Source organism: Centrocercus urophasianus, unplaced genomic scaffold (assembly GCF_019232065.1).
Source record: "Centrocercus urophasianus isolate 14NV4802_14NV808 unplaced genomic scaffold, USGS_Curo_1.0 seq_35, whole genome shotgun sequence".
NCBI lineage: Eukaryota > Metazoa > Chordata > Aves > Galliformes > Phasianidae > Centrocercus > Centrocercus urophasianus.
Window position 1 is genome coordinate 1,402,771 of NW_024884922.1, and position 25,177 is coordinate 1,427,947.

The 25,177-nt window shown below is 42.4% G+C and overlaps 1 protein-coding gene across 1 annotated transcript in view; it reads right to left on the reverse strand.

Annotated features, from left to right (window-relative positions):
* Positions 1-4,727: 4,727 nt before the first annotated feature.
* The window catches only part of CELF4 (CUGBP Elav-like family member 4), a 265,017-nt gene continuing 244,567 nt past the window's right edge, over positions 4,728-25,177 (reverse strand). The window contains exons 7-9 of the mRNA XM_042831131.1: positions 12,928-12,990; positions 11,176-11,256; positions 4,728-4,879 (exon numbers count right to left, since the gene is read on the reverse strand). Coding sequence (XP_042687065.1) covers positions 4,728-4,879; positions 11,176-11,256; positions 12,928-12,990 — 296 coding nt within the window. The remainder of the gene's footprint in view (positions 4,880-11,175; positions 11,257-12,927; positions 12,991-25,177) is intronic.

Consider the following 25,177-nt stretch of genomic DNA (forward strand, 5'->3'; position numbering starts at 1 on the left):
GTGATTGTTCACACCTGAGATGTCAGACTGCACTGAATTGAAGGAGGGAAACCACAGTGTCCTTGTGGACATGAAGGAGATCATTCTCATCGTTCTGGAGTCATTGGCTTCTTAAGAGAAATTGAAGTTGCCACACTAGAGGGTATGTGGCACAGGCAGAGTGAGAGGCTGCACGTTATGGGTATTATGGGGTATGTGGAACAGAGTTACTCTGACAGTGTCTGATGCTTGATGAAATGCAAAGAGACAGAGCATCAGGTGCTCACTGCTCTCAAGAAGAGGTGACCAAAGGAATGAATTTCAAGTGCACCAGTATAACAATTTTAGCTTTAATTTATCCACATCTTCTGTGACACCTCGGGGTAATCATTTGGCCTCTGCTGCTCCATCCACTTCCTCGTTTTTCTCATTTTTGTCATGTCTTTTTAATTAATATTGCCCAAACCTATCCTTTGCCTTCTCTTCTCTGTTAAAACATTTTCCTAGAACAGGGTTATCTTTGCCATTCACTAGTTCTTCAAATGTCTTCTTGAAGAATATTCTGTATAGCAACACTGCTCCTGAAATTCTGAATATTTACCACAGAGGGACAGTTAACTTTGGATGGGCATCATGAAGAGTGACTCTTCTCACGCTGACTTTAATAGCTTTAATTGCATCATATTGCCTGATTTTTCTTTTTTTCCTTACGAACGAATCACTCACAATTAAATCATCTACATATCTGAGAGGAAAGCTTTCCATAGAACCATCGTGACCAGCACATCAATATACTGATATTTATATATTTACATACAGAAGAACTTACACACATGCAGTGGGAAGTCTCTGCCTTATACAGACACACAATAGTGCCCCAGGTCCTGTAGAAGTTGATGATCAGGCATATTATGTCCCTGTGCAAGACAACCCAGATCAGTCTATTGTGAGACTGGGAACTGCTGTCCAGAAAGCAAGGTAAATTAAGTGTAATTTTTTCTTAAGTTAGACAACAAATCCTATGGTGGCCCTGCCATTTTACTGGGAAAGGATAGCATGGCCTAGTGATGGTAAAACAATTGTGTGTGGTTAAAGTGGCTAAAAATATCAGCTGAGCATTGAGTGAAGAGCTAGCAGGAGAGGAGAGAGAAGGACAGAACGGTGAAGGGCTGTGAAAGTGAAATCAATAATTTTGAATACAAGAGGGTGGATGAGGCAGTGCCTGAGGGGAATCCCAAGGAGATGCTAATATGGTCAGTGTGATGAAGGCTCAGGCCATGGGGATAGAGAGGGTGGTGATGAGTGCAAGGGAGGAGCATGGTGTGTATTTGGACACATTTCAGCTGCATCAGGATAGAGGGGAAAATAAGAGCCAGAGATCTGAAAAACAGTAGGAGAAAAGGGAGGATCTGGGTCCAGACTGGATGCATGCAGCAAGAGGAAAATCTTAGGCAAAAAAGCCTCCCTTTTTAAATGACTGTTTTTCAGTGAGAAGTCAGGTTTGTTTCTCAGGCAATCTCATATACTGCAGCAAGCAGACCTGCTATGGTAAACAACAGATATATTTTGATCACTTTCACATTTTTTTGCATGAAATCAGTTCTTGCCATAGTCTGAATTTCACAATGTTTGCTACTGAACTCAGAAAGTCAAAGGCTCTATGAGCAGGGCGTGTTTTTTTTTAGTGCACACAGGTATTAATGAGTTTCTGCAGGATGTTGGACTCTGGGAAACTGGGAGAAAGGTTTGTAACTGGTCTCATTTTCTTCTATGTCTTCCCCAACCCTGCCCTTCCAGCAGTGGCTAAAGGAGATAATGCTTCCATCTTTGTGCTGAAAGTGCAGGGGAAGTGCAGGTTCAGAGACAAACAGGAAGGAATAAAAGTTCCTTTTTGAGATGGTGCTCTCCTGACTCACTTGCTTAGGGTTGGCTACTTAATAGTAGTTCAACAGTGACAGAAGAACAGAAAATGAAGAATTTTCTCTTTCCATGGGAGAAAAAAAAAAAAAAAAAGTGAGATTTTTCTCCATGGAATTTTTTAAGTTTGTCAAAAGCAGGACTTCTTGACAATTTCTCTACAACCTGGGGCTAGACTCTGTTAGAGCAATTTACTTGGGATCTGCATAGCAGATACATTTTAAAAGGTCATATAATGGTGGAATATCTTTCTGGGGCCAGACGACAGTATTGTCCCCCCAGGCTACCAGTTGGAGAGCTCTGGCTTGTTAAAAAAGGTAAAACAGAATGCAAATGCTATGTTTTTACATGTTGAGTTTTGGGAAATGTTTAAGCAGAAAAAGGAAAGAGTTTTCTTACATTCAAAGTTGACAAAAATCCTTTTGGAAAAAATGATTTCTCCTTTTTTAAAAAGGTAGGATTTCAGAACAATAAAACCAGCATCAACTGCAATGGACTTAGCAAGAGAAATTATCTCTAATACCCTCCACAGTTTTATGTTGCTCTAAACTTGAAGGTTAGCAGGGTTGGAGGTTTTGAAGAGCAGAGTGACATACTTGTGATAATTAGCTACCTGCACTTCTGCCATTTCTGTCCTTCTGGAAGTGCTGTACATGGCTGTTAGTATCTTTATAAAAAAAAAAAAAAAGCAAGCAAAAGTCAGAGAAAATTGGGTCTTGACACCTGGGACATCTGGGAAACTGACTGAACCTGAATGTTTGTGCCTCAGAAGTTAATATAAGATGACTAAAATCAACTAGCAATCTCTATTTCCTCTTTTTGCTTGGTCTTGAGTCTGTACATCCACAGTGCACCTTCCTGTGTTCAAGCTTGAACAATCTAACATCAGCATCAAATGTTACTGCGTTAAACAAGTTGTGGTTTAGGTTCTTCCAGTAAGACTCATGCTTAAGAAAAAACTGTGCTAAAATGCCCCGATCACTGCTCAGCCACAACCTCAAAGTACCTCGAAAGTGGCAATAAAGCCAGCCCCACAACTGCTCCACAAGCTAGGTATGTGTTATAATCCTCATGAAGCCTTGCAGCCAGAGTTTTGAGATAAGAGAAGATGTAGTGAATCTGTTTCTCACCTCACATCTCCGTTTAGTTTTGCCTTTCTCCTTGCCAGTTATGAGAGGAGCTAAGCACAGTATTCTCCTAAATATTATTTATGATAGGAATAGCAATTTCACTCCCAAAGGTCTGTTTCTAACCTGTTGATATCCTTGGAGCCCTAGTTTTCAATGTCACCTAGAGCTGTGCTGGTCTGCTCATTTTGTTATGAGCTTTTATATGATTAAAACTCCACAAAGAAGGTGGGCTCTGGAGTGAGTACAGATAATTTGTAATTTCTCATCTAAACTTTCCAACTGCTTCTTCTAACCAGTATCTTTTTTTTCTTCCAGTGTTTGGGAGTACAGGAATCCCATGACTATGTTGAAGGGAATTACTGTGTCTTCTCACACCAGGGAAAAACACTTCTAGAATCAAAGAGCAACCTTGTCTGACCCTCTGTAGAGGGCAATGAGAAACTGTGCACAGAGAAGATGCACAAAATTCTTGGAAGTGTTGTCTGTCTTGCACCATAGCAAGAAATGAAGTAGGAGTTTTGGGAGGTGGGCTATCTGGGAGGGGAGTGGGGAAAGTAGCACAGAAGGAAAGCGCAGTGTGGAGATTGAAAGTGACTTTAAATTCAAATGAAACTCCAACAAGTCTTAACTCTGGAAGTTTGCCTGAGAAACAGAGTCCAGATCAGCTGCAGGTAACAGGAACAGAAAAGCAATAGTTTGTCCCACTGTAATTCTAATGGAATTGCAAGGAGTACTGGATGGCACAGAACAAGAAATTTCACATCCCATTGGTGAGCATGAGGATGGGAGAGATCCCCAGTCCACCAGTGGGATAGTGCCACGTGGCAGGGTGGCAAGGTCCGCCTGCTGCTGCACTGCCTGAAAGGACCTTCCATAGTAACACTTTTGCAAACAGTGAAATCTCACTGAAACATGTTACCACACAGCTGTTGGCAGGCTGATCCAACCTTGTGGGTGCAGACTGGGGTGTCCCTGTCTGGCCAACCACATGCAGCTGAGGCTGTGTTCCACTCATGCTCCAGCTGGTGGAGCTGAGCCAGCCATATGCCCAGAGCTGTGTGAGCGCAGTATTTATTCAAACCCAGCTGAGGCGCAGGGTGATCTCAGGCTGTTTGTATGTGCTGTAGCGCTGGCTCAGGTCTGGTGGGTTCAGAGCATGGTTGCTGGCATTTCACTGAGCAGCCATTCCTACAGGCATTCAACTAATGTTGTTCAGCCTTTGTCCCTTTGCAGTTTAATGTATCACACCTGCTGGAGAGCTGCTCCTCAAGCTCTGTCTTCCCTTTGACTTCATGACCTGTTCCTGCTTTGTCTTAGATATAGAAATTCTCCTTCTGCCACATGCTCCCACTGCTGACCCCATCAGCATTTCATCTAACCCCCTGCCCTCCTCCATTCTGCTGCAGGTGCTTTAGTCTTTTCTGCACCTTCCTCAGCTCCCCTTATGAGGCAAGATATTTTCCACCCCACCACCAGCAACTGCAGCACCCAGTTGCTGGTGAGATGCCAAACCTTCACCTCATGTAAGCAGCGCATACAATTCTGAGCATGAGACAATTAGGAGAGAAAGAGGGAAGGGGGAAAGTATTGACAGGAATAAATCGAGAGAAATCATAAAAGCTTAAGCAGAAAGAAAGCAGTTGAAAGGTAAAGTATTCAGAGAAAGCCCTTTCCTGGATGAATCTAATTGTTTTGTTATCTTTACCCACCAAAGCATTTACTTTGGTTTGTCGCCCGATCCACAAACACTTTCGAGGAGATGACATTACCGAAAGGCAGGAACATCTGCATCAGCTCAGCATCCCCAAACTCCTGGGGCAGATGGTAGATAAACAGGTTACAGCCCTCTGGTCCTGTCAAGAAAAAAATAAGAACCATGAATAGAAGTAAGTGGGATTTGAGAAAGCACACAGTGGGATTTATTTTGCTGTATCTCCTCTCTCTGACTGGTGAGGGATACCTGTCAGTAAGCAGTCTGCAGAGCCTGGCCTGCATTTAGGGGTCTTGAAGAAACGGCTCGTCAGTGTGTCTCACCTGGGAAACAGTGGGTGTGGGATGTGCTTTCTAAGTTTTACTGGCTCATCTTTTTATTGTTACCACTTCACAGAATCACAGAAACACCAAGGAAAAGACCTATAGGATCATCCAGTCCAACCATCCACTAATAGTTCTCACTAAACCATGTCCCTCAACACAAAATCCAAATGTTCCTTGAACACTTCCAGGGTCGGTGACTCCACCAGCTCCCTGGGCAGCCCGTTCCACTGCCTGGCCACTCTTTCAGAAAAGTAGTATTTCCTGACGCCCAGCCTAAATCTTCCCTGGCACAGCTTGAAGCCATTCCCTCCAGTCCTATCACCAGTTACACAAGAGAAGAGGCTGACCCCCTGCTCGCTACAGTTCCCTTCAGGTAGATATAGAGAGCAATAAGGTCTTCCCTGAGCCTCCTCTTTTCCAGACTGAAAGCTCTTCGTAAAACTCCATGTCTAGCAACGTGACATCTATCATAAGAACCCTTCCTTATTCTCCCATGTTGGTCTTCAAGACACTTTAAGAGGAACAAAGAAAGCAGAAGACTAGGAACTCAGAAAGTCGCCATGTGTCTATGCTAACCTTCCTAGCACAAACACCAGAATAAAACACAGAATCAGAAGAATACAGGAGCACTCGTGGCCATGGAAAAAATAAAGTAGAGGAAAAGAACAAAAAAAGAAAATACATCCAGTTCTTGGCTCTCTTTGTACTTCATTTAATCTGTAGAGTTTTGGGTGACCACCCCCTAACCTTTACTTCTCTGGGACTGCACCCAAGTGTTTCAGTATTTTTCTTGTTTCCTGTGAAGACTGAGATACCAGTAGAAGGGAAAATACAGAGACCCTGGACTTGTTTTGTTTTGTAGAACTCTGCATTCTGTCCCCACAGTATGACTAACTCCAAAGACTCCCCATAATCTAGACAGTTTGGTCTCATTCCACAGGGTTCCTCAAAAGAGATGATAGATGGATTAAAATCCAAAATCCTAGACTTTGGGACAGGAACTGTCTTTTTTTCTTTCTTTTTTTTTTTTTCTTTTTTTTTTTTTTTCTTCTCACTACTGTAACAAATATCCAGAGAAGACTTTCAGTGGAATGTCTTTTTGTTTATGTCAAGGCATGGAAAATGTTCTGTTTTGATTGCATTTTGAGGTAGGACCTGCCTCTGGCTTACACTATGATTTGTATCACTGCATACAGTGTGCAACACTACACATTTGTGTACAAGTGGTTTTGTTGGAAAAAAACCCTAAACATTTAAGTCACCAGCAAAGAACTGTGGAGTCTCAGGAGGTAGGACTTTTTGGGTGGGGGAGATTATTTCCAGGGATACTTCCAACTGCTGCCCAGGTCTACAGTGATCTCCACAGGTAACTCCAGCTCTGGTTTGCTCATCAGGGTCCAAATGAAGGGGAATTAATGCATTCTCCTTGAGGGTAGGAGGAAAGAGCAAAATGGGATGCCCTTCTTCCACTCAGCTCCTGTGCTTACATCCCTGTGACCTAACTGAGCCTACTTTCCCCCATTTAAAGCTGGGGCACAGTGTGGAGAAGGAAAAGGTTTTTTTAGTACTCTTGTTTTCTTCATTGGGGCATAATTATGGTGTTGTAACACAGCAAATTACAACTTTGCCTTTCCTGTTAGAGAGAGGAGTTCGCCTAGATGCTCCCACCTTTTATTAGCCATTATTCATCCCCCCGGCTGGCAGGAGAAGTAAGGCGAAGTCAGGATTCTGACAGATGCCCATTTAAAGCTCATTAAAATTCCTGGGCCTCAGCATGATTGAAGTCACAGGCTCTCCACATTTCCTTCTGGATTAATGGAAAATGAAGCCCTAATGAATATTTGCTAAGCACAATTTTCCCCACTAATTTGCTAAAAGGACTGTCACGAAGGAACAGCTGATCCTTTGCATCTCGTGCATTTCCTAGAGGTCATGGGGATGGTGACTGAGTTTCTTCCAAGTGGGGGGGAAACTGGTACAGTGGGATAATTAACCAATTAGTCACCCAGTCATCTGCATAACTAATTTACTTTTGAAACTCAGTGGCCCACACTCAGGCTCCCCTATTTCATGCCAAACTTTTCATTCTTCCCCTCAGCTCCTGTCTGCCTCTTCCTTAGTATCCCCACTGAGTGACTATCCTTTCTTCAGTCCTTTCTGCAGTTCAGTTACATACAATGCAGTTACTGGCACAATAAGCTAGATATGAAACAGTCTGAAAATGTTAAACAAACACCAACACCCTTAGGTGTCTGTTAGAGCTGAGAAAATGCTGCCCAGGAGAAGACCATGGTCCAGAATAGTAGGGAAAATTTCATTTCTTCATCTGAATGTGCCCCAGAGCGCTTCTGCTGTGGGATTTGAGATCTGCATTATTATGGAATGGGTAAAATCTTGGCTTTACTGCAATTAGTGGCAAAATTCCCACTGACATCACCAGAGCCAGCAGTTTGCTCTGTAAAACTGGCAAATTCTTTCAAAAATGCCAGCTGTATTTCCTGGGGTCTTGGCTGTGTTGTGCATGAGTAGAGAGATTCTGCCTGCACGCGCTGAGAAATACCTACTAAGGCACGAGGTGGATCAGAAGCACACAACTTCATCCACACTAGGTTTGGAGGCTGGACTCAAGGAGAGAACAGCACTTAGCTCATCTTAAAGTCAGCTTTGTCTAACAGTGCTTGGACACCAAAAGAAAAAGGCCAGGAAGGATGTGAGAAAGCAGAGACCAAAGCCCAGTTCTGTTTTGAAGTGTGGCTTTGAAACCCATGCTGTGGCTTCCCACTCTGACTCAAACATTCAAGGCCAAACTCACTCCATTCCCAGCTCCAGAGGATTTTTGCTAGTTTAATGCTGAAAACTCCACCTGCTACTGAGAAACAACCTGGGGTAGTTTGATTTGTTTTACCATCCTCACATATGAAAATTCTGCCATTAGAATTTAACAACCAATTTCTTGTTAAACCCATCCATCCGTAAGTTACCTATCACAGTTAGACTCTTGGGTAAAGAATTCACAAAACAAGCTCTCTCTACCTTGTTTTTCCCGTATTCCTGAGTCAAGTTAGTTCTGTCAGTCTACAGTAGATGACATAATCATGCATGTGGCCATCCCTTTCTGCATATGTGTATATTTTTGAAAGACTGAATGCATTTATTGTTCTACTCAGAATGCTATGAAGCGCTAAGTTAGTTCTATGCAAAGAGTTTTAAAGGGATCAAGATCATTGGAACAAGATTACTGTTGGTATGGCAAAATCTTAGTGAAAACTTAACTGCCAAGAGAAAGGTCTTATTCTGGACTGAGTTAATGGATCACTGAGGATAGGTACAGTTGGCAGTTCAAGGCTGAATATAATACTAAAATTCTTTACTAAGCACTTTACTTTGGTTTTCTAAAGGGCTGTAAGTCACCTCAAAATCTAACCATTGCAACATTTTATGAATCAAGGTTCATTTCTATCCTGACACCTACCACGGCTTCTAGTTTTATTGCTTTAAGTAATAGGTATTTCTGCTCATTAATACACTGGAAGCACAGATAGTCTGGATTCAGACAAAAAGAAATAAAAGTTGTAAGGAACACACAGTTTATGAACGATTTGCATATGACAGGCAAACCATGCTGTATAACAGAAACTTATGTGCCTGGAATCACTGGAACATATGGAAGAGAGATCTGTTCTGAGTCTGTGTTGATTTGGCTTGGTAAGATTTGAATTGCTAAGTCATTGCTCTGCCCATGCTCATCACTGTCCAGCTTGCGGCAAGTTACTTAAGATGGACAACAGTGTCCCAACCTATTTCTGGATGTCAACTGTCAATATGAGTAATTAAAAATGAGGTGTCCCCATACGAATGTACAAAGTTGGCAAGTGGCCTTTTGTCTGGATGCACAGTAAGTGGGAATATACCTCACCTCATCAGTGAACACTCTGAGGCTGTAACTTGTTGCCTATTCTTTGCTTGTTATTTAGTCCTCAGCATACGTGAATGCAAGAGTCATAAACCTGCCCTACTTTATTTTAGTATCCAAGTGTACTTCTTTGTTTCCTAAACTATGTCAAGATGAGTAATACAATACAAATTTGAAATTACCCCCAAGTTTTGCCTGGTTGACATGGTCTGAGTTAAGACTTTGTCTCTACCTTTGGCAATTTTGGATCTGTTCCATCCTGTGCAACCCATCAGCTGCCAACAGCCTCAGCGCTCATGTGGAAGCAATGACTAATCTTTACAGGAATTATGCAGCAGCCAAGCAGTCTGGGCTTGTTATCCAACCAGGATTCAGGAGCTGAGAGTTAGCATCATTATTAACAATGTGATCATCAATGTTGTTGTTGTGGTAGGATAGGTTCATTAATAAATCAATGTTTGCGCACATCCTTGCAAACATGAAGCACTCTTTTCAGCATTGAGTATTGTTATTATTAGAATTCCCTCTTGCTACATCTTCCTGTTAAAGGGTAGAGAGGTTTGAAGGTCTTGACTCACTGCTAAAATGCAGTGTTGTGTCTTAGAGATTCTCCCTCTAGCAAACAGTAGAGAAAACCACAGCAGATAAGCACTACGTGAAAATGGAGGACACTGGGAATGGCTGCCTACCTTGAATCAGTGGTTCTTCTCCTATACCTGGCCCCCAGTCATTCTTAATATCAGATGCTTATGGAAAGGAGCAAAGAGTTATGAGATAACTTGTCCAATGGGTGATACTCACCCTCAACCCACAGACACACCGTGTGGTATGAACTTTGGGATCTTTGGGCAATGGTGCTCGGAGTGTGCACAACAGTTATTCCTTGCTTTGGATTGTTCCTGGCATAATGCTATGTTAAGCAATGATCTGCTCTCCATTTTGTCCTGTGCTTAATCTAGCCCCGGTAAGTAATAAAAACCAAAGTCCTTCAGCATGGGGGAAACATCTCAGTAATGATACGCTAGGTCTGTGCATCTGTTCTCACAGCAGGGATGTGTACTAGAGCTAATCAGGAGCTGGAAGTTGTGTTCCCCAGGAAATTCTGACATCAGAAAAAAATTAATTCCAAATTAGATCGAATTGCTGACATTTCTAATTTTCTCACAAAATGAGATTTCTCCCCCAAAGTAGTTCTAGGCCATCAGGATGTTTTAGTTTGATAGTCTAATCTTGATTCATTTTATTCTGACTGTATTAAAATATTAAATGTAATTATATATATAACAACACACATAGAATATATCTGAATTAGTGATCTAGTAAGGAGTAAAAGTTGAAATATAATTATTTAAAATGAGGGTCCCTACACAAACCTGAAGTATCAGACTTAAATGCCTCACTTAGGAAAGCAGCTTCTTGTCCAAAGAGAGTGTGGAGGATGGTTGGGGCTATCTGAGCAGGTTGCCTCTGAGATTCCTACTGTTCCCTACTGGCTGTAAAGCAAACATAAATGACTCCTCTCTTTATTTAAGGAAGTCTTTGGTTGCTCTGCATTACATGATGCAGATACCTCCCAAAACAATCACATGCAACAGTGGGAGATTCATCTATCCATGCTTTCATTGTCTCCAGTGCAACTATCCTGTCCCATGTACATAAGTCAGGCTCCTCTTGTAGTCAATGTAAAGAAACAGGTATCTTTGCTACATGAATAATCTCATCCTCATACAGATATTACTCTCTAAAAAGGGCTGATTTGTGTTTCCAGGGAGGCTGAAAGGACTAAATCAGCTCCACTTAATAGCAGGTGTCTGAAATTACATTACTGGCTTCTAATGAATGATCACCATTATTTGTTTCCCATTAAATTCTTTATTCCAGTACAATTACTCTTGTTGGCTGTCTTTAACAATCCCCACTGGAGGTTATTGTCCACACTGCTAACAGGCCTTTCCATGGCCCTTGCACATCAGCATGCTCCTCTCCCTGGGATCTTAGGAGATCTTGGCAGAAATTTCCCATGAGGATGTTTGCAGTGTGCCAGTAACGCCACATATGGAAATTGAGAAACGACTCAGTGGACCAGGGATTCAAAGCAATGGGGCATTTAATGGATGCTCTCTAGGTGTATGAGGAGGGGAACCAGTGTAGAGGGGATGGCATGCTGGGTGCAGCGAAAACAACAGACCACTCACTCACCTTCTCTCTGTTGCTGTGGTATCATGGGAGGTGGCTGTGGGAACGCTTGGCTAATCTGGCCATAAGCAGCAGGATAAGCAGCTGTAGAGAAAAGAAAGGGAGAGAAGAAAAGGATAGATTTCAGTTCTGGGAAGCAAGAAACTTTCAAATCAAACAATCACAAGAAGCTGGAGACGGGCTTTCCCATGTATTTTAGGTGCCTTGTATAGTCTGAGATATAATAGAAGTGTCACAGTGGTGCTTCAGATAGTAGCACTCATCTCTGAGCATCCATTCTCCTTTCAACTTTGTAGCAGAAGCACTGGGAACAGCCATGTGATCTAAATGGCAGTCTAAATGGAGATCCATGAGATCTCCCCCACCAGAGGTGGGTAACCATCCCAGGAAGTACAAGAAAAACACTCATTCTTGAGCTCAGTGTATTGATGCCTGTGCTGACAGGCATGTGCAGAGTACATGTCCACGTCCATGTTTTTCTTTTGCACTCTGATTTATACACATGCTTATAATAACAGTTCATATGTATTCCCACTCTCTCTAACTCTATACAGAATATGCACAGAAGCACACTTCTGCATGCATTCTCAGATATACATTTCCTTTCACGTCTATGGACACTTAGTCTTCTACACAAACACAGTGGAAACAGTGTGCAGCAATTAAACAATTTTCCCCACCTCAGCTCCCCCACCAAGCAGACGAGGGGAGCCATTCAATACCACAGATGGTAGATGATGTGCCTTGCTGCTAAAAATACAGAGTACGGGTCGCCTGTGAGCCCAGAGAGAGGGGGATAGGGGCCATGTGTGTGCAGAGGGGTTAATTAACAGCTCAAAGGGTTGAGCTGCTTCCCATCTATCAAACCTCACAAGCAATAAATGACAATAACTAAAATACCGGCAAATGAAGCCCTACATGGAGAATTAAATTAAGTTTCCAGATACAGCACTGACATGAAATAATAGCCATTCCTCAGCGGGAGCCCATGATTGCTCCAGTTACCACAGGAAATAATGACTTTGAGGTGGCAGCTTCCTTGCAGTGTTGGCCATGGACACCTCACAAGGGGAGGCTGAACACAGCAGGGTCATGGTCTGCACCGGGTCACTTTGGCTGGTGTCAGTCCATCAACTGCAAAGGAGCTGCTCAGCATACACAGAGACGTGAGAGCGAGAGGTCTGCCCATTGGAGGTCATGGAGAAGCTGCTGGGAAACCAGGAGTATACGCAGCTTCTAGGGCAAGCCTCGAATCTGTACCTCCAGCCACACCAGAACTAGCCAGGGCTGGGGTGTCTCACACATGCACAACCAGCAGAGTTCACACATACCCTACAAAACAGGCGTATGCAGACATACACTGACTGTGCCCTGCCAGGCACTGCTGCAGTGGCTCGGCAGGGTCTGTTTGCCCATCTGCCCTGCTCACTGCAGCACTCAGGAGACCCCCAGATCTTCTGTAACACAAAGTGGCCACAAACCAAGAGGTCTGATTTTTCTCTTGCTCATTGTACGTTCTAGGGAGGCCTGGTCCAGTTCTGTCAGTGAAGCTGCACAAAGGTAAAGCTCATTGGGAGCCATTCCCCAGTGCTGTGGGTCCTTAGGTTTGTTTTCATGATACTGCAAATTGAATCTGAAGATCTGTCAGGTGTCCCCACCTCAGGATCCACCTCCCTTCCCACAGCCCCCTTAGCTGTGTTTACAGAATTTAGAGAAGAAAAAGGTTTACTGGGAGAAAGTGTTAATACTAACGACCTGCGTACTGCTGCACTCCAGCGTAGGCTTGCTGCAAGGGGTCTGCTGCAGTGGGACTCTGCGCTGTGGAGACAGAATAGAGAAGGAAATAAGGGATTAAAACAGAGAAATAGAATCAGAGAATATCCCAACTTGAACCAGACCCCAAGAATCATTGAGTCCAATTCCTGCCTCCACACAAGACCAACCAAAATTCAAACTATGTATCTGATAGTGATGTACAAACACCCCTTGAACTCCAGCAGCTCAGTGCCGTGCCCACTGCCCTGGGCAGCCTCTTCCATGCCCCCGCCCTCTGGTGCAGAGCCTTTCCCTAACCCCCCGCCCCCCCCCCCCCCCGGCGCAGCTCCATGCCATTCCCACAGGCTCTGTCGCTGTCACACAGAGCAGAGCTCAGCGCTGCCCTCCGCTCCCTGTGAGAAGCTGCAGCTGCCATCAGGCTCCCCTCAACTCCTCTGCTCTGGGCCCAGCACACCCAGAGCCCTCAGCTGAACCTTTCTTTTCCCTAAGAAATGTGTGCTGTGAGACAGACAAACCCAAAGGCTGAGGATCCCAGCAGTGGAGCATCTCATTCTAAAGACAGGACTGGTGCAGACCCCCCATGATGTCCAGGAGAGCTCTGTCCTCAAGCTTTGCATGTCCCTGTGTGACTCTGCACAGGGCAAACAAACCCTTCTCCACATTTCTCAAGTTTCAGAGCCCACCTCTAATCATGTAGATTATTGGCATTGCTGCAGTCAACCCCAAAGAGCCCACATCCTAATCCAGGACTGATGCTGTGCTAGGTGCTGTGCAGACTCAGATCTCAGTGACAGCTACCGGCACATGAAACTTTCAATCAGAGCAGAAAACAACAGGAGCATAGCAGGGGGAAGGAGAAGAGAACAAAGCACTGGCTCCTGCTATCCTGACTTTCCTTCAAAAGACCCATTGCTGCCAGGCAGCCCCATTTGAAGGGAGGAGAGGCTCCTCAGAGGGGAGGGGGACACTGCTTGTCTGCTCCAGGCAGGATGCTGTGAATCTCTGCGTAGAGCACGCAGTCCCTTGCTGGCTTCAAAGTGCATTTTTTCTCTTTACAAGTGTGCATTCCTCCCCCTTAAAACTGTTTATTTTTGTGAAACTTTGAAGTGTAGCTCAAATACAACCAAAGCTAGTTAAGATACTTTTTTTTTCTTTTTTTTTTTTTTTTCCCCTTTGGTTCATAGGGAGAGAAAAAGAGAGCAAGCGAAAGAGAGAGAAACGTGTTGGATAAGCTCTTTCTTTATCTGCAGCAATAAAATATTTAAAGCAAAGCTTGGCTGAACCTCCAGTCCAAATGTCACCTTGGCCCTAATATTTCACTTCTTGTTATGAGTTTAATTTGTATTTATTGGTGCTGCATAGTTCTACATTCATGCAATCCCTCTGGCTTCGTACTTTTAGGATGTTCTGTTAGGGAGCTGCTGCTTCCCCCCATCAGTTCCCACTTTCTTCTTTCCTACAAGAAGGCTGATGGAAAAGGCTTGGAGGGTGTGTAGATGTTGACCTACCCAAGGAGGGAGACTGGCTACAGCCAAAATGTGTGACTAGGTGGAAAATGAGTGCCATGACCTGAAGAAAACAGACAAAATGCTTTGTAACTGATATTATTACAGATTTGACTTAAATGTCAAAGATTACCATTGATCATGATGGTTTGTAAGGTCTCCTAGTATACTTATCTCCCCGCATGCAAAGAGGAAGGCTAAAACCAAGAATAAACATGGAGGGGAGAAATACAACTGTCCAGCTAAGTCTTGGAGGATCCTATTCTTATGATATAACTAGATCTCCAGGGGTGATGACAGGAAGAAACAGGTGAGACTGTAGACTTAGGCTGGATGTTGGTGGGTTGAATCGCTATCTGACTTTTGTCAGGTCCCACAGCATCTGTGTAAAACAGGAAAGCACTGCATTACTGTAAGGATTTTCACTCATACAAAAGAACATGAGGAGAATTCATTAAAACCTCTGGAGATCAGTAGAAGCATCATAGAGATGTAAAGTTAAAGTGCAGATGCTCCAGGAAACTATAAGAAATGCTTGCAAAACATAAAATCTCTTCTCCTTTTACTCCTGCTTTCTTGAAGAAGGAAGTGACTGATGTCTATTCTTTTTAACCTCTGTTCAGAATTGTTTCCTTCTAAAAACAGGCTGTTGAGCATGTTGCTCTAGAAGAAAACTGATGGTTACAAAAGGCTGAGTGACGCAGCAGTTCCTGCACTCCTTTGGGAGAATGGTTCTTACTAACTTGAACCCTCTAAAGAGACCAAGATTATATGCTCTCAAATAGAAGGAACATCCTGAGGAAAATAAAAAAGGAAATGTGGTAGAGGGAGCAAATCTTTAAAGAAGAACCACAGTATTGAAGTCTGAAGCAAAAGAGATGATCTGTTGTGTCTGCCCTAAAGGCAACTGCCCTTTCTTGGTGGCACCCACCTGCTTATAGAGCTAAACAAAGAAATTCTCTTTGTTGTTCAGGAGATACACTCACAGTGTTTTTGTTCTCTGCACTGGATTAGTCTAGTTGGATCAGAAGGTCATGCCTGTCAGAAACCACAAATCAGCTCTCCAGGAGAGCATGGTGTAGAAGGAGCCTGAGCTGCTGGGCTGTGCAGGCTGGTGCAGAGCACCTGACTGATGTCCTGCATGATAGCAGTAAGGCTGGGGAACATTTCATCCAGTGTGTCCATTCCAACAACATGTCTGTGACATGGCTCAGTCTGCAGGCCATGCTGAAAGATAGTGTAAAAGCTGACAATGGATTTGGGCATGCATTTTCTTTTCTGACATGCTGACAATTTGCAATGCCTGCCTCTTTGTAGATACAGGAAAAACCATGGCATGACATCTATTCAACTGTAGTCCTTTTCATTTTTTCTTGCCTTAGGTGGGCACATGTGGAAACTGTCCATTCTCACAGCTACTGTTGAGGCTGTATCCTGCCCATACAGAATAATGGCAAAAACCTCCAAATAAGCTATATTATGAATTCTTGGGCTTTGCAGGCTTTGCTCTTCCTGAAGGAAACTTGACACTTCTAATTTTGGTTTGGATCAGAATAAAATCTTCCTCACAGTTAAACACCTTTTGCTGGACTGAGCTCTGAGCTTAAGGTTTTAACATGGATTAAATCCCAGTGGGGCTGGCCACTTTTTCAGAGAGAACACTTTTCAGCAGCTTTAGGAGCATTACATTGTTTGGCTTTTGTGCCAGTGCTAGGAACTGAACAGGGCCTCCTGATTCATTGATGAGCTGCTCTCCTTACCCCATCCCTTGGCATCTCGCCTGTCTTTGGAACCACATTCTGACCACTGTAACCAAGCCATTCTCTGTAGGAAATATACACTGAACATCACTGTTCATGTTCAAGATTAAATAACAAAACTGGAAAAATGCTTTATTTAAAGTGTTTGGAACAACAAGCATTTAAGCACAGCCTTTTTCCCTCTCACACAAAGTTTTTAGAGTTCATTATTTCCCTGCATCTTTAGGACTTTAGGGGTCTAACTGGGTGTTTCTTTCTCAAGAGACTGTTTCATCAGTAAGAATGACTTCCTGTCTTGTAGTATATAGAATCACAGAATCATAGAGGGTGGGTAGGACTTCTGGAGATAATCTAGTCCAACCCCTCTGCTAAAGCAGGCTGCCTAGAGCAGGTTGCACAGGAAAGCATCCAAGCTACTCAACTTGTGTGACACACCTTTGGCTCTGCAGCTGTACACCTTTTCCTCTCCAGCTGTGCTGGGGCTGCTTTGTTTCATGATGACTCTAAACCATAGAATCACAGAATCATAATATTGCTCAGCTTGGAAAAGACCTCAGAGATCATCAAGTCCAACCTCAACCTAACCCAGTCCATGAGCACCACATTCCCTGGAATAGCTGAAGTGCCACATGGAAGCACAGTACATATTCACTGCTGTAGCAGTTCTCTCTTCAGAACAGGCCTTTTATTGGCTGGATTCCTTCAGCTTTATAAAAGACAAATATAATGTATAAGATAAAGTCTACAACAGACTTTAAAGAATATATACTGGTGGCTTTAATAAGACATCAAGTTGACTAACGTGACTTTTCTCTCTTTTCTCCAGAAATCACAAAGCTAGCATGAGCACCAAAACCAGAAGTTACTGGTCACCTTTCTTCGGTAGTTGTCTCCAAATTTTCTCCTTCACTGCCAAGGACTGACATTCTTCATAACCCAAATTCTATGTGTAGGGGTCCCAAGCCATTTATTGCTCCCAAGTGAAAGCTCTCCACTGACTCTGAGGGAAGATCCAGTGTTTAAGTCATTGCTTAAATAAATGTCAAATAGTGACTTATATGATGGAGAGCTATATGATGGAAATCAGTGCGGTACTGAGTGCCCACAATCTGAGGTATATAATACAGTGTACTTCCTGAAGCTCAGCTGATCAACGAAGACTGCAGTGACTTGGAAAATGAATATGATCAGAGCTTAAATTCCTCTGCAGTGAAGGAAGTCATGGAAACTCCAGAAGAGGTAGAGAAGAAAGAGGATAACATTGCTAATGATGAAGACACTGGCATTCAAGAAATCAAGCACCAAACTCAGTTATTGCTGAACCAATAAAACTAGACCATACAGCATCAATCAGAGACTGTGGTACTGAAGCATTTTGTGAAGAGTTCTCAGATGCCCCTGATGGAAATAACAATGTTTCTAAGAATGCAGATGAAGATGAGGATATTGTAGGTGATTGCAGTGAAACCAAAAGCAAGGAGAAAACTTATAACAATCTGAAATTGGTTAAGGTGGAGATAGTTGGGCTGATGGTGATAGAGATATCTAAAAAGATATCTTTAGAAGTCAGTAGTAAAACTCTCCCTTGATTCAGTCAGTTTTGATCAAAATTGAAAACCATGTACTCATAAGTAAAGAAAATGCCAGGTATTCACAGCTGGTTTGACATGCAGGACTGCTACAGTGTCCGAACAGTCTCTGGATGCTCTTGGAAAGGAGTGAGGAGAAAGCACCTTGGGTTGCAGCACCAGATGACATGTGGAGGCAGAAAACCCAACCTGCATATCTCTGTTTTATTCAGACCCTCACAACCTATCTTATCTACTTGGAAATGCAATTGTGGTGGGTCACCAACTGCAGGATTTTAACTTGGGAGTTGTTAAAAACAAAAGTGATTACTTTTGCTCACTGTGTACTCATCTTCCTTAGCTCTGAAGCAGATGAAGATGTAATTTCAGTACAATGTATGTGTCTGTAATGGCCAGCAAGGCCAAGGGGTACAGGGAACACAGAGCAGGCTGGGTGTCCCAGTGCAAAGCTAAGGTAGCTTGGGCAGTCATGCTCATTGTGCTGGATTCATTAAACTTAGTGAAGGGCACAACTGCCTGTGCTTCCAGCAGTAGTGTAGATGAAGCCAATGGTTGGTATTGGTCCAGAAACCTCTAGGCACAGATTAAACATTTATGGAAGCTGTGGCCATACTGCGTTCAGTAAAGTGACAGCCCTCCTATGTATTAGTGACCTGTGTGAAGTTCAGAAGGGGCTCAGATGTACAAGGGACCTATGATTCAGAGCTAGCCCAGGGGCTGCTTGTTACTGTAGGCTGGAACATATCACATACTAAAATTCAAAGTGATGGGGAGATATGAATCACTTCTGCGCTCAACACGAGGAGATCAGGAGAGAAAGTTGCTTTATTCCTTCATAAGATGCAGACAATATAATCATGCTACACTGAGGAAGGAGAGTTACCTTATCTCACCAACCCTTTCTCCCTATCCAGTTTCTCTATTACTGTAAATATTAGTTGTGTGGCAAGAAGTAATAATTACGATATCCCTTGAAAATGATAGACGAAATTCAAGACAGGGTAAACTTTTTGCATCCTGAGCCTTTCACTCAGCTCTTTATTACATGATGTAATGTACGTGCTGAGGATCAGCTGGTGAAATAAAGTGAAAAAAGCAGAGAGGCTCCTGAGAGGCCAGGGAACAAATATCAATCATGTCAGCCCCACTGAAGTTAGCGTAGACGTGCTTTCCAGAAACTGAAGATCTGGCCTTGCCAGGGCAAGCTATAGGTATACTGTGAAAACAGATACTAATAGTAACTTCATTTGGCAGCTCAGGGCAAGAGCCTTATCCCTGGACATAGCTTCTATATTAATTTGATAATTTCCATATCTCCATGGGAAAAATTCTGCTCAGATACGATTGTCGCTTTGCAAGACAATCCTGGCCAAGATGCCATAAGGTGACCACAGCAGATAACCTTCCATAAACCTGGAGACATAAAACAAGCCAATGACCTACTATATGGCCATAAATATAAATTTAACGAAGGCAGCACTTATTCATTAGGCAGAAGTCAAGAAATGACTCCCAAGTCCTTCAAAGAAAGTAGATCCGTTAATGTCACTTTCGGAATCCTCTGCCTGATGCCAAAAACTAAGGATGATTTCCCAAGTCAGCATGAAATACCACTGCTTTAAAATTAAAACCAGGAAGTTTTCTTACTACTCATATAACTCTAGATTTAAGTCCAACTTTTTAAGGGGATGTTCAGCTAGTGTTAGACCTGGCATTTAACTTTAGTCAGACAATGAAAGAATGGAGGTGGCAGTAAGAAGCATGCTGTTAAAAATAAATAAAATCAGTTTAAGTGATGCTCTATAAAGAGTGCCTCCTGAGATGCCTGTAACCTCATGTGGAATCAGCAACGGAGCTATTATGTGGGTACAGCAGGTGGAAATGGTTGTAGGAGAAAGGGCAGAACTCTGCTGTGATTGCTCAGTGGTGTAGATCAGGAAGAATTGCACTGAAGCCAGAGGAAGTGGTAAAGAAATGAGATGATGGTTACTGCCTGGAAACAAAGTGCTGAGGTCCCCTAAAAAATAAAAGCAGGGTCTGGCACATTTGAGGCCCCTTAAACACCATAAGATTTCACTTTGTTGGAAGGAGTAAGCAAACCTTAAACCTACATGATATTCCCCTCAACACTTTTTATTTCATTTCAATAACTGCATTTCCTGGCAGCCACGCTTTATTTCATCCATTTCACCCTGTTTTTCATCACTACTCCCTGCAAAGCTCTACCAAAACATTTTATCACTTGGATCCACAACTTTTTGTTCTACACCTTCCATTAATTCTTCTCACAGTCCCAGAGGTGTCTTACATCTCCCCCAGGAATACAGCTCTGCCACTGCAGCTGCTGGGAGATAGATGGGGATGGAGGGTGATCAGAGGGTGGCAGGGCTGTTGGGGAGGGGAAGAAAATGATAGAAAAAAAATCCATGCAAAGGGTAGGATTAAAATAAATAAATAAATGAGTGGGAGGGCTCTATTCACCTTCTTAAATCCAATTTAAATCACTCTCTACAGGCCTAATCTATAGCCATAATTACATCATTTCGTACAACAAGCTTGTGAGAGGTCTTAAGAAATTTATGTAGATTAAAATTCATGGGTGCCATAGTACAGATCCCATATTATTAAGATTGATTAGGACAGCTGATGCTGTGATTAAAGAAGCCAGCGTTTACTGTTGTAATTAATTACGTATTCAGACACAACAATAACTGCAATAATAGAAAGAATGTGCTGATCCGGCAGAAAACAGAGACTGATTCTGTGTTTTATAGTCTCATTTTGCCATTTAGGGACTGGACACCATTCAGTCAAAGATATGTTGCCCCACTGCCTGTTTCTGTTCACAACAGGGGAGCTCCCCTGTTGTATCATGTGAGTTGGAAACAGTGTCAGGTATAGTTGATGCTTGTTTGGGACAACAAATGAGCTTACTATGAAAGTCATGCAGCTTATCACTGGAAATCAGAATTATCTTCAGAATTTTCCTTGTAGGCCTGCCTCCAATCCCATCTGAAATTGGTCTTCTGCTGAGACAGGTCAGTAAGAGTCATGTCTGGCCATGAAGAGCTTGATACAAAGTAAAAAAAATTCCAAAGAATTGGAAATGTCACAAGGTGGAGATGGCTGGCCAAGGTGATTCACTAATTCAGCAACAAAGCCAGGACCAGACTTCTCTACCATTGTCTGTGCTCATAAACATATAAATTGGGGTCAGGTTTTAAACATAACAGAGCACTTAACTTCATGTTTTTGGGAGCTCACTTTAAGTGACCTCCGAAAAAAAAAACCCCTCAAGATGTTAACTTACTTAGGTGCTTCTCCTCTGAAAACTAGCAAAGTTCCAGCTTTGTATTTACACCTTCTTCTAGATCAGAGGAGAAAAAGCTTTGGCTCTGAAAAGGCTCCCACAACTGCCTTAAACAACCTCATTCATTATGTCTGCAGTGTGATTGTTCGAAGTACACAGCATCATTAAAGTAGCTTAGACTACAATTGAGGATGGCAACTTGTTATTATATTTTTAATGAGTGCATTCCTTCACTTATTTATTTTACCAGTAAAGTGTGGTTTATGGCACGTGGCAGATTGTTACAAATGGGTCAAATAAATGCTTTCCAGTCATAATGATGTTTCAGGAGCTCACTATTGCACTTTTGAAACTGCTGATACAAAATATGGAAGTGAAAGCTCATCTCGGGATTTATGGCGGACAAATACAACACAGCCAAACATTTCCCACAGCAAGTAACTAAGCCTAGGGGCTGCTGAGGCAGGTATATTCTAGGACATGGTGTATGAGTGGACTGAATGTTATGGGGATTGAACCTTCCTACAGTTGATTTTGTTATTCTTTTCTTGCTCTTTTCTTATTCTCGTGGGTCACATCCTCTGATAACTTTGAAATGCAAGCAGTGGGGTGGTGGAAGCTGGTTCCTTTTTCTGTTTGCACAAACAGTCCCTGATCCTGGCTAATATCACTGGGAGGGGTCTATTGAGACAAGAGGGGACTGGACCCTATGCAGGGTATCAAGTGAAGCTTGCTGTCTCACTAAACCAGACATATGCACACTGAGTATGCAAAGGTGAATAGAGGGACTTCTGCAGTGTCTGCAGTGAGGATATATAAAGCTGTTCCTGGCAGCAGCAGGCAGTCAGGAACAGTAGCACTGTGAGCCTGAGAACAGTGAACAAGGCAACACGTTTATTAGAGAATTATGAAGAACTAAGGGAAATCTTTTGTAGTTCTCAGTAACTACAGCCCAGACTAAATGCACTGAAGAAACCAGTGTCCTGGAAAACATTCTCCATCTGAGGAACCCCAGTGCTGCCCTACCCCTGGGTTTGCCCCTGGCTCTAGTCAAACTGGACATCCCACTGGGTACTATGGGATGTCTTTGTGCTTCCTTTCTGGGCATCTCTTGCTCTTTTCTAAGTGCTCTGCTCAGTGCCCTCTTCTAGTTCTGTCCTTTTGTGTCGCTGATCCTGTGACAGCTGCTTCTGTCTTTTCCATTCACTGCCCTTTGATCTCTCACTTTTCTCCCTTCCTCTTCCCAAGGAGGTCTTATTTTTGCAGGGAGTATTTTGTCTACACCCTCATAATGCAATCCAGAAACAAGTGCAGATGATCTCCACTGTTACAAGAGAGGCACTGGGCCCTTGATAACCAAAGAGTGTAGGCAGAAGAGAGCAATCCCTATTACTATGACTAATGGTGAAGTGGCAAATGCCCTTGCACTACTACAAAGTGACTCACCATACCATGGCACAACAGATTATGCTCACTGTCCCCAATGTATGTTGTGACACACTGCTACATTCAATAGCTTTGCAAGCTGAAGACTAAGGGGCAGGCATTAGCACAACAGGGCCAAATATCCAGAGGGACTCATACTACTAGGAGAAGAAATATTTTCTCCCTGTTGATTCTATCCATGCACAGAAGTGCAGTGAGAGGCATTATGTACTGGTTGTACTTGGAGGGGGCGAGAGCGTGGCTTGCAAAGAGCTGTCTGCAAGAAATTATTTTCTGGGGTTAATGCGTGGATCTGTAAATCAAGTGGAAGTCACAGAAAAAGAGAATTCCTGCAGGATATGGGGCTGTGATTAGGGGCCTGGTGAGTAGGGTTGTTTGCCTTTGCCCCAAAGCCATAGGGGTTTCAGTAGTCTGACCCAAATGGTACTTTGTGTGTGTCCCTGCTCCAGACAAAGGCAATATTAAAAAAAGAGGATAGGGTAAGAGAGAAAAAGAAAGAGTGAAACTACAGGGTAAATACAATTACATAATTTGCACCTGCTTTTATAGTGCAAAGATTGTGGAGTTCTTGAGTTGCTTAGATGTAACATCAAAAATATTATAGCTAGACACAAAGGTGAATGTGTAGACAAACTGCACAATTAATGAGATTTATTTGGGTCTGAATGATGTGGATGTCATCCCTCTACAGATTTTGATTGTCCTGCTTTGCTATTTTCAGGCAACAAAGCACATTCTGCTACAGGATATAATGGTCTGAACCCACATTTCAGGTTTTTTTTGTTGGGTATGAAAAAGTATCTAAGAGCAAAATTCAGGCATTAAACAATATATGGCAAGTCATAACCATAGCTTACTATGGTAACATACATAATACTGCAGCACTCTTGGCCACTTTTAGAATGAGAGATATATCATAAAAGAAAATTGTTTGGAAGATGCTGACTTTGGATGGCACTGGCATGTTCTTTTCTTCTCTACAGTGTTAGTGCAATTGAATGCTCAGCTTTACTATTTTATTTCTATCCTTGCATTTAGAAATGCAGAACCACAGGGCAGTGCCAATAACAGATACTACAGAGTAATGTACAAAAAATCCTATAATGAACAATGATGGAATAAGCTGCCCAGTGATGAAAATTTCTTTCTAACCCCAAGCAATTAGTGGCTGGATTTTATAATAAAGCATGAAGGTTTGTGTCCTTTCTACATTTTTATCCAGTCTGATGTGACCGTGGATGTTCTCATTATCCATATAAATGTCTAATCCTTTTTTTTTTTTTTTTTTTTTTTTTTTTTTAATGTTGCTAAGCTCCAGGCCTCAATAAAGCCTGCGGCAAGGAGTAAAGTTTTGGTGAGTGCATAAATGCTCATTAGGAGGAGAAGAGAATAAGATGGAGCAAACACATGCCTTGTCCTACACCCAACCTGCTACAAAGGAACTAAAGGAACTTGCTGTAAGAGATTTATTGCTAGTGGGCACAGGCAGAAGTAAAACAAGAGGTGAAAGCTTGGCTGACCACTTTATATCTCTGCTATCACTTAGGATGTCATTGAGTTGAGGGAAAGTTGAGCACCAGGAAAGACCAATATATTGCGGAAGACATGCTGAGATAAATCCAAATGTTGTACAAAATAAAATATTTGCATGTCAGATCTTTTGGCAGAGGGGAGACCCTCTGTCTGAAGAGAAGAGAAGCAAAGATGACTTTCACCTTTCAGTCTGTTATGCTTCTGATGTTTGTGCATGGACTTACTATGAACTGCTGGCTGAGAAAGCCTCTCCAAAATCAGAGAGAATTGGATTAAGGCCATTGACTTTTATATAATATTGCATGAAATGCCTAACTTAAAGTTTTCTTTAATTACGGGGGTATTTAGAGATAGTAATAAAAGCTAAAGTCATTACAATTCATCTAAAAATTTCATATTTTCTCTGATATTTGCAGTAATGGATAGTGGACAATTAGCCAACAGGAGTTAGACAAAGCAGTGAAAAAAAATAACATAGAAATGAATGAATAAAAAGAGCACTGATAGGCTGGCAAATAGGTAAATACTTAAATGGGTAGAGGAACCAACTTTCCTGCTGTTATGGCTGAGCTCACTGAGCACACTAAAGCTTCATCCAATCTTCTGATGCCTCCTTTAGCTGCCAAGACTGCTTATTCCTCTACACTGCCACAAACATATATACATTCCTAAATTTTAACACAGTAAGTTCCTTGATTTCAATTCTGCTTAAAGTTCAACTCATGGGCTAAATGTTTATCAGATATGTGTGTATGGGGAAATTATAGCTATTTTTTCAATATTGTTGATATTTCTGGGTATTTCTTTGATGTATCCACAGGTTTTCTTTCAGTGACTTTGAGTAGCAACTCAAAGCAAGACTTTTGTACTTCTTTGTTATGAGATTTTTTTCCTTGCATCTCATAAAGTCCCCAGTGATGTCGACTCTTATAAGTTTTCAGGACTGGTTGAGATGGAAAGAATTTTTTTGTTAGGGTGTTTGTGGGCTTTTTGGTTGGAGTAACTGTCTGATTTCTTGACAGATTGGATTAATCTGAGTGTCCCAGGGTAAAATATGCCTTTGCCAGATGGTAGCTAGGATCAATT